At 47.4% G+C, this 10,283-nt stretch overlaps 1 protein-coding gene across 5 annotated transcripts in view; it reads right to left on the bottom strand.

Moving 5' to 3' along the window:
* Positions 1-825: 825 nt before the first annotated feature.
* GLYR1 (glyoxylate reductase 1 homolog) overlaps positions 826-10,283 on the bottom strand; it is a 138,833-nt gene continuing 129,375 nt past the window's right edge. For all 5 annotated transcript variants that reach the window (XM_063935037.1, XM_063935039.1, XM_063935038.1 and 2 more), the window contains 4 exons: positions 4,977-5,139; positions 3,853-4,032; positions 3,530-3,654; positions 826-3,384 (listed from right to left, as the gene is read on the bottom strand). In XM_063935037.1, the coding sequence (XP_063791107.1) occupies positions 3,310-3,384; positions 3,530-3,654; positions 3,853-4,032; positions 4,977-5,139 (543 nt within the window). In that variant the 3' untranslated portion in view covers positions 826-3,309. The remainder of the gene's footprint in view (positions 3,385-3,529; positions 3,655-3,852; positions 4,033-4,976; positions 5,140-10,283) is intronic.

The following is a 10,283-nucleotide window of genomic DNA, read 5'->3' as shown; positions in this document are numbered from 1 at the left end:
AGGGCGCCCCCCCCCTCTGCGCCCTTACAGTGACCGGAGTATGTGAGGTGTGTGGGAGCAATGGCTCACAGCTGCAGTACTGTGCGTTACCTCAGTGAAGAACGTAGTCTTCTGCCGCCGATTTCGAAGTCTTCTTGCTTCTCATACTCACCCGGCTTCTGTCTTCCGGCTCTGCGAGGGGGACGGCGGCGCGGCTCTGGGATCGGACGACGAGGGTGAGATCCGGTGTACGATCCCTCTGGAGCTAATGGTGTCCAGTAGCCTAAGAAGCAGGACCTATTTCAGAGAGTAGGGCTGCTTCTCTCCCCTCTGTCCCACGATGCAGGGAGTCTGTTGCCAGCAGAGCTCCCTGAAAATAAAAAACCTAACAAAATACTTTCTCACAGCATGCTCAGGAGAGCTCACTGAACAGCACCCAGCTCGTCCTGGCACAGTCTCAAACTGAGGTCTGGAGGAGGGACATAGAGGGAGGAGCCAGAGCACACCAGAATCTAAATTCTTTCTTAAAGTGCCCATGTCTGCTGCGGAGACCATCTATTCCCCATGGTCCTTTACGGAGTCCCCAGCATCCACTAGGACGTTAGAGAAAAACACAAAAACAAAACACCAGCAAGAGTTCAAAAACCGAATGACGCTTTTTGCAGACACTTCCCTAAGAGAAGAAATGTAAATAGGATATACTACTGATTTGAAGACCGCGCACGTTTCAGACAACAGCACAGATGGCCCTTGGTTACGATTCTTCACTATACCTAACAAAGTAGAGCAGGTGTCTAAGGAGATCTATTCATTATACAGTACTCACAATCAATGGGCACAATGACCGTAATTACCAAGGTAGGTTTTATTGTTTGCCAGTAGCATAGCTAATTGCACAAAACTCACTTAATTACCCACTTCCCTCCCGCCCCATATAACACACTTTTTCCAATGACAAAACTTGAATTATAAAACATAAAAGCGCCACCCCTTTCACAAGGCTCCCCTCAACCCCCCTCCCCAACAAAATAAACAATAAAAAGAAATCATAACTTATGCTACTGGGTTTTCGGATCAGCAGGAAAGCTGCAATGGGGGAAATTATAGCATGGGTGATTGGAAATGAAGAGGGGGGGGGGGGGGGAGATAGGGTAATCATCAAAAAAACAAGGATGTGGAGAGAAATCAAAGCTCATATGGCATTGCATGTGACACAAATAGCACTATTCACAAAAGCCGGAATAGACAATGGTTCTATCAGTGCAGGTTTTCTGGTCACCTGAATTGTTCTTCACCATACCCATGGCCTTTAATCCACAACGCTACAAAGAGGTCATAGAGTAATCATGTTTTATCAGGTAACACGTCTGATAAGCAGCACAATCTGCGGCACCTTAACGGTAACCGGCTTCAATACTGAACATTCGTTATTGCAGAAGGATGGTTGTTTTAGATGGTGCTGCATAAAAGACACGGATAAATACGTACGGGCACGGTGCAATTAAATTAACACTTATATTATGGCTTACTGGACAAAGCAAAGCACAAACCTCGGCATATTTCTTTGGAAAAATTTACCATCAAATAAGATTTTTAATTTTTTTCAGTCATGCAAGAAGTTGGTTTATGTACACAGCAGGCAGCCATGTTGTGGACCGAGCCATTATTCCGTCTACCGGTACAGCTGCAACTGGTGACATTACAGAGGCTACATGGGGAGATCACTAGCTTACAGTGAAGGTATTACCAAGAATATTCCTCGGCTCCACAAAAATGGCTGCCTCCATTGCGACGGTAATGTGATCACATTAAAACTGGTTGTGCCTCATCCTCAATATTTGTATATTAAGACTAACACAGGAGAAAACAAGCACTTGTCTCCAAATATGATGGGCGAGGTTCACCTACAAGGCTGCCTTTACCTTAACTGAATCAAAAGTGTATTAAACTCAGAAAAATGCAGATTAATGCCTTGGTGCTCGGAAACGGGATGCTTGAGATAGGATAGCTATGTGGTATGTGTACAACACAAACGCCCGATGCATAAATACACACCTACGTTTTATATGGTAAATACATGGACAATATCTCATCTTTCAGAGGATGCATTTGGACACTGTTGTTCTTTATCAAGGACCTCCCCAGTAACAGCCCATAGGACAACCCCCTTTGGGTACCAAGATCCAGCCTCGCCAGCATGCCATTTTCTAGCTTATCGCAAAACAATTGCACAAAAACAGGAAGCGAACACAATTATTTAAAAACTCAAAAGCAGAAATAAAACGCACAATAAAAATCGAATTAAAAAATTAAATAAATAAAAATGTTATTAAAAAAAAAGTTGACTTCAGTGAGAATGTGTTTTGTTTTGTTATACTTCGGGATGACGTCTGGTCTTTTAGCTGCCATTATTGTTGAAACGGCCAAATAAGGTTTCTGGAGGGGCTGGAGATAGAAAGGGTTGGGAATGAATGTGTAACATCCAAAAATACATTCTGTATATGGTAACTGAGGCTCATTTTACGGAGGATGTCAGACTACTATATATTCCTGCATCATAAACCGAGGTCTAATGGGGGAGAATGTTTTCACCTAGGATGATCAGACACCTATGGATCACCAGCTTTTATGGAACGACATGACCCAGCGGGCCATAACACCTGTAAAAAGACACAGGTTGCCCAAACTTGGTACCAAGGAAACCCAAGTAGAACCTTTGCATTGTAGCACAGACCACGGGAAGAGTGAAGACAGGTGATCAGAAAGAGCGCCTGAACCAATAACCACTTTACGTGGGACTGGAGAAGGAGGTGCACGGGATCCAAGAAAAAATAAAATAAAAAAAGTGCACTGTACAACTACAATACAATAATCTTCCAAGAAAGTAGTCATCTGGAGGACACGCGCTCTTGTGAAAACCAGGTGCTGGTGTCTACAAGTCAACATTTCTTGTATGTCCTTCAGCAGGTGAAGAGGAGCATGTACTGGTGGTTTCACTCCGACGGCAAAGTCCTGCGCACCAGAGGGTCCACTGTGTGGGCTTGGTCACTACAGAGAGCACTGCATGAACTGTCGCCTTTAGTGCAAGGCTGGAAGGGTTCCAGCACCCGCCTCTCCTCTGGCCATGGCGCCTGGAAAGGAGCAGACGTGTTGACAGCTCACAAGAACTTGACTGTGGTGCCAATGGTAGAAATTGAACAAAGGACAACAGCAACAAAAAAAATAAAAAAAAAGTATATATATATATCTGGAGAAAAAAAGAAGACCGATGGACTGGTGGTGTGTTAGAAACAAGTTATAGAAACAATCCTTAACAATGAAACGGAGGAACTAGTGGATGTAGGCTCTGTAGACGGCGGACATGTCATTGTCGGATTGATCCAATGCTTTCGCTCTTTTGTAGACCTGCAAGACAGAAAAAAGTTTATGGATAGAGTCCATCACAACGGGCAAACTAGATGGGCCACGTGGTTACCATCTGCCATTAAACCAACAATAACCTCCTCGCATAGAGCCGGCACGTCATGGGTGCAAGCCTCAGCAGACTCACCTCGTTGGCTGCAGCAGCCATAGGAGTTGGGTGGTTGACGGAGTCTCCCAAAGCAATGGCTAGCCTCAAGTCTTTCTGGATGTACTTCAGATAGAAGTCTGGCTTGAAATTCCCCTGCAGGATATCTGCAAAGAGACCACAGCGGTTAGGGTGAGCCTCAGAACCAGCTGTAAAGCTCTGAATCCTTTCAAGTTGTTCTTTGGAAACACGGCAGAAAATGCGGCATGGATACACACATTTCATGCCCTTCATAGCTTAACAGTTAACTAATGTCATTCAGCCGAGACAAAGAGACGTCATCACAGAAAGACTTCAGTCCTTACTTTGGCACTTCTGGTCCAGAAAGATACTGGCGAGCTGTCCTTGATTCAGGATGTCCAGCAGGGTCTGCTGAGACTGACCGGTCACCTGGGCTAAGGTCATGCCCTCTGCTATTGTGGCCATGAAGCTGCCTTGAACCATGTTGAGAATCAGCATCATTCTTGCTGCGTTACCCACCTCCCCTAGGACAAAGAGACGCACCAGTGAGAATTGCTTCATCCTCGACCTGTCTATATACAGTATTCAGGAGAGATCAGCTCAAGGATCTGGGGACATCCATGAACACATGGGCTGTTTTTATGAATACCAAATGCCTTATTGGGACCCTGCTCCTTCCACTATATAACTGTTACCTCCATCCCCCTCCTCACATCATGTCACATGCAGCCTTGTCCTCACTGACATATCACTTCTCTCCTGATGTACTCTGTGCTGCTGGTGTCCCTGCTTCTTCCACTAACTAACCCTCAGTCTGTGGCTTCCTGCTGCCTCCATTCCCCTCCTCACATCATGTCACTGCCTCTGTCACATGCAGCTCCAACCTCACTGACACATCACCTGATATACTCTGTGCTGCTGGGGACCCTACCCCTTCCACTATATAACGCACTCTTGCTGCCTCCATTCACCTCACATCATGTCACTGGCCCTGTCACATGCAGCCGTGTCCTCACTGACACATCACTCATCTCCTGATATACTCTGTGCTGCTGGGTACCCTGCTCCTCCCACTATATAACGCTCAGTCTGTAGCTTCCTGCTGCCTCCATTCCCCTCCTCACATCATGTCACTGTTCCTGTCACATGCAGCCCTGTCCTCACTGACACATCACTCATCTCCTGATATACTCTGTTCTGCTGGGTACCCTGCTCCTCCCACTATATAACTTTCAGTCTGTGGCTTCCTGCTGCCTCCATTCCCCTCCTCACATCCGGTCACTGCAGCATTCTGACAATCTGATTGGCCTAACACCCACAAACATCAAAAGTGGAACCATAAGAGAGAAGCAGGAGATGAAAGGCCTCAGATGACGTAATGTAATGAGAAGTGCGCTACATAGCTTACATACACCACCTGCTGGAGATACTATATCACAGCACTGAACAGCAGCATAGGTCTCATTACCGAGAAAGAAGGAGGTTTTCCCCATGGCCTGGAAGCAGCTGCTGCAGTCCTCATAAACACCATGATCTCCAGCTGCCAAGATCATCAACATCCCGTCATTGGATAACTGCTGGTTACCAGACACAGGGGCCTCCAGAAAACGCCCACCCCGGGACACAATAACCTGGGAACCAAAGAACAGTGAGCTGGTTTAAAGCGCAATGTGAAATAGTGGAACATACAATGGGCATGGTAAAAATAACAAGAAACAAATTGACATGCGCACATGCATTTTTTGTGTATATACATATACAGTATATCACACAATACCTCTTGAAAGACCTTGGAGAGACTGGAAGTGCAGTCTGCTCCGTAGCAGTGACATCACAACACCCCAATTACATCACGCCACTATAAGGTGAAGTTACTTATAATTGATATATATAACTGATGATTGATAAAGGGAGCTTGGGAGAAAACAACAAGAGTTATGGTAGACTTTACGTTGATAACCGTTTCTCCGCGGTCCACAGATCCACAGGATATACATTGGGTAGTAGGTGGTGTTAGAGGATCGGGCATCAAACGGTTAAACTTTTGGTCTCCCAGCATGCTCCGGTCCAGCCTCCCTATAACCCCGCCTCCTGGCTCAGGGAACTCCGTTTGTCATACAGCCCAAGGCAGGAGCAGGATTAGAGCAAGCAGGAAGACCTATTCAGGCGAGAAACACACACACACACATACATACACACACACACACACACACACACACACACCCTATACCAGAAGGAAGGAAGGGAGGGATTAGTAAGTGTAGAGATTCTCAAATGAAGTGCATCAGGGTGGATTCCCTTGGATTCTGTAGATCTCAGAGACACAGAGTTATCAATGGTAAGTCTACCATAACTCGTTTACTCCATCGGGGTCCAAAGTAGATCCACAGGATATACATTGGGATGTCCCAAAGCAGCAATTAAGGGAGGGGACGCTCCTGATTTGACAGGAGAATCCTACGCCCAAACGCAGCATCCTGAGAGGCAAAGGTATCAAAGGCATAACGTCTAACAAATGTATTTATGGATGACCATGTGGCTACCTTACAGAATTGCTCGGCTGAGGCATCACGGTGGGCTGCCCACGAAGGACCCACTGAACGGGTAGAATGGGCAGACATGTTACACGGGATAGGGAGACTGGTTTGAGAGTATGCTTCTGAGATAGTCATCCGAAGCCATCTAGCCAATGTTTGCTTATTGGCAGGCCATCCTCTCTTGTGGAATCCATATAGGACAAAGTGTCCGTTCCTCTGATGGCACTGGTACAATCCAAATATATCCTTAGTGCAAAAACTACATAAAATCATGCATCTCCCACAGAGAGATCCGGCAATTGGAAGGCCGGAACTACTATTTCTTCATTAAGATGGAATTTTGATAGCACCTTAGGAAGATATCGAGAAATGGAGAGCCACACGATTGCACCCCTAGATCTGATACTCTTCTAGCTGAAGAAATTGCCAGTAGAAAGAGAACTTTTGCTGTCAACTATTTGAGGTCCACCTTTTCAAAGGTTCAAATGGAGCACCTTGAAGAGCCTTGAGGACTAATTCCAGGTCCCAAGGAGCAGTTGGAGGTACAAACGGAGGCTGAATGCGAAGCATTCCCTGGAAAAATGTGCAAACATCGTGTAGATTTGCAATTTTTCTTTGGAACCATATTGTTAATGCTGACACTTGTACCTTCAGGGAGGTTAGGTGGCGACCTCAGTCCATTCCAGCTTGAAGGAATGCTAAGATTCTTGAAACTCTGAAAGACCTTGGGTCATAGTTTCTGGCAGAGCACCACTGAAAATAGATGTGGGTTGAGGATGGTTTCCTTGCTTTAAGCATCATTTGAATTACCACCTGTGAAAAGCATTTCACTTTTAGAATAGATGTTTCAAGTGCCGCGCCGACAAAGACAGCCGATACAGGTGTGCATAGAGACAGGGATCCTGAATCAATAGATCTGGTCGTTGAGGTAGTAGGAATGGAGTGTCCATGGATAGCATCTGCAGAATCGAGTATCAATTTCATCTGGGCCATGCTGGAGCTATTAGTATCACGGCACCCCCTTCCTGTTTGAATTTTTGAATCACCCTGGGTAACAGGGAGATTGGTGGGAGGACATATGCCAGATGAAATTTCCATCTCACCGACACGGAATCCACGAAGATTGCTTCGGGATCCCTTGTTCTTGACCCGTATACTGGTACCTTGTTGTTCTGACATGAAGCCATAAGGTCCACTTCTGGCAGTCCCCATTTGTTTACCAGAATCTGAAAGACTTCTGTGTGCAACGCCCATTCGCCCGCATGAATGTCGTGCCGGCTGAGGAAGTCCGCTTCCCAATTTAGGACTCCGGATATAAATACTGCGGACATGGCTGTATGATGAAGTTCTTCCTATTTTAATGTGCAACTTACTTCCCTCATTACCATCCGACTGCAAGTGCCTCCTTGGTGATTAAGGTACGCTACTGCAGCGGCACTGTCTGACCGAATCTGAATCGGCTTGCAGTGAAACATTTCCTTTGCCTGGGTGAGTGCCATGCAGATGGCCTGAAGTTCCAGGACACTGATTGGCAGACAACTTTCTTCCTTGGTCCAACGGCCCTGGAGAGAGTACTGCCTTTTTACGGCTCCCCAGCCTCGTAAACCGGCGTCCGTTGTCAGAAGTTCCCAGTCTGAGATCCAAAAGGGTCGACCTTTGTCTAAGTGGGACGTCTGTAGCCACCAGGCTAATGCCTGATGTACTTCCTGAGGAAGAGAGTCATTTTTTGGACTTATCGTCTGATGCTGTCCATTCTATTTTGAGAGAATCAGATGTTGAAGGGGTCTTGAATGGAACTGGGCGTATTCTACCATGTCGAATGCAGAGACCATTGATCCCAGGATCCACATTGCTGCATGTATGGATACTCTCCGACTGTGTAGCAATTCGTGAATTCTCATCTGTATCGTGGATATTTTGTCCAGAGGTAGAAAGATTTTCTGACCACTGGAATCCAATACAGCCCCTAGGTGCGTCATCAATTGGGATGGAACTAGGGTGGACTTCGTCCAATTTACTAGCCAGCCGTGAGCCTGTAGGCAGGCTATTGTCACTTGTAGATGGTAGTGAAGGGTTTCCTGGGATTGTGCCAGGATTAGCAGGTCGTCTAAGTATGGGAAAATCAGGATTTTGGTACTTACCGATAAATCCCTTTCTCCGATTCCACAGGGGCCACTGGAGCGCAGTTACAATGGGGAAATAGTAGGCAGTAATTGGGAGCTGGCACTTTAAAATTCTAACACTGTGGCTAGCTCCTCCCCTACTATGTCCCCCCTCCAAGCCAGTCTACGTAAAACTGTGCCCGAGGAGAGCTGGAATAAACAAACTTTAAGGTAGAGGAGGTTAACGCCGCCATGTAAACCAGGATAACACAAACCAAACCTGGAACATAACCTAACAAAAAAAGGTTAACCTGAACCAAACAAGCAGTCACATAGTGATCTGCAAACTGTTAAGCAAAAAAGGAGGAAACAGCGCTGGGCGGGCGTCCAGTGTCTCCTGTGGAATCGGAGAAAGGGATTTATCAATAAGTACCAAAATCCTGATTTCTCCTTCATCCACTAGGGGCCACTGGAGAGCAGTTACAATGGGGACGTCCCAGAGCTCCCAAAACGGGTGGTAGAGCGCTGAGAAGTAGCCGCCCGACATAAAGTAGTCATGGAGACCCCACGGGCAGCCGCCCACGAAGGTCCCACAGAGCACGTAGAGTGCGCTGAAATTGAAGATGGAGGTTCCCGGGAAGCTGCCAAATAAGCTTGTCTGATGGTCAGTCGAATCCATCGAGACAAAGTCTGCTTAGAAGCCGGCCAACCACGGCGAGCAGCATCGTAGAGAATAAATAAGGAATCTGACTTCCTAATAGCTGAAGTCCTATCCACATAGATCTTGAGCGCCCTGACAACGTCCAATGATCTCGAATCCGGAGAGTCCACCGAGAGTGCCGGAACCACAAGCGGCTGATTGATGTGAAAATCAGACACCACTTTAGGTAGAAAAGACATACGAGTACGAACCTCGACCCTATCCGCATGAAACACCAGGTAAGGAGACGTACAAGAGAGGCCCCAAGTTCCGACACTCGTCTAGCTGAAGCCAGCGCCAGGAGGAGAACCACCTTCCAGGTGAGATATTTTATCTCCACTGATTCCAGGGGCTCAAACAATGAAGACTGCAGAAAGAGAGGACCAGACTGAGGTCTCATGGCGCTGTTGGCAGGCGGAAGGGAGGCTGTATTCGAAGAACCCCCTGTAAGAAAGTCTGAACTTTCGGCAGCAAGGCTAACTTTTTCTGGAAGAAAACCGAAAGAGCAGAGACCTGCACCTTTAGTGAACCCAGTCTTAGGCCTGCTGAAAAACCTGCCTGCAAAAAACGGAGAAGGCAGGCTAAGCGAAACACGGAAGGAGAAAATTCTCGACGTTCACACCAGGCTACATAAGCCTTCCAAATGCGGTAGTAGTGAGAAGATGTGACTGACTTTCTAGCCCGAAGCATAGTAGGTATAACCGTACGAGGAATCCCCTTCCTTTTCAAGATGGCTTTCTCAACAGCCACGCCGTCAAACGTAGCCTGCGTAAGTCTGGATAAAGAAAAGGACCCTGCTGTAGAAGATCGTCTCGTAGTGGCAGGGGCCAAGGCTCGGATACGGACAACAGGTGTAGGGTGGAGTACCCTGCGTGGCCAATCCGGAGCCACCAGGAGAACCAGAGCGTTTTCTCTCTTGATGCGCTGCAGAACCCACGGCAACAGCGGGAAAGGAGGAAAGAGGTAAACGAACCGGAAATTCCAAGGAGCCGTGAGGGCATCCACGCCCGCCGCCGCCGGGTCCCTCGTCCGAGAGTAATAAAGAGGCAACTGATGGTTCAGGCGGGACGCCATGAGGTCAATCTGTCGTTTTCCCCATCGGCGGACCAGTTGCCAAAACACCTGGGGATGTAGTGACCACTCTCCCGGGTGCATGTCCTGTCGGCTTAGATAATCGGCTTCCCAATTGTCCACTCCCGGAATGAATATCGCCGAGAAGGACAGAGCAAACTTCTCCGCCCAGAGAAGGATGTTGGTGACCTCCCTCATCGCTGCGCGGCTGCGAGTGCCGCCCAGACGGTTGATGTACGCCACCGTCGTGGCGTTGTCGGACTGAACTCTGACCGCTTGACCGCGTAGTAGGTGATGTGCCTGAAGCAGAGCAGTGTACACCGCCCTTAGTTCAAGAATGTTTATAGGGAGAGCGGATTCGTGGC

Source organism: Pseudophryne corroboree, chromosome 7, assembly GCF_028390025.1.
Source record: "Pseudophryne corroboree isolate aPseCor3 chromosome 7, aPseCor3.hap2, whole genome shotgun sequence".
Lineage (NCBI taxonomy): Eukaryota > Metazoa > Chordata > Amphibia > Anura > Myobatrachidae > Pseudophryne > Pseudophryne corroboree.
The sequence above is the reverse complement of the archived record's forward strand: the minus strand, read 5'-3'. Positions and strand labels throughout refer to the sequence as shown.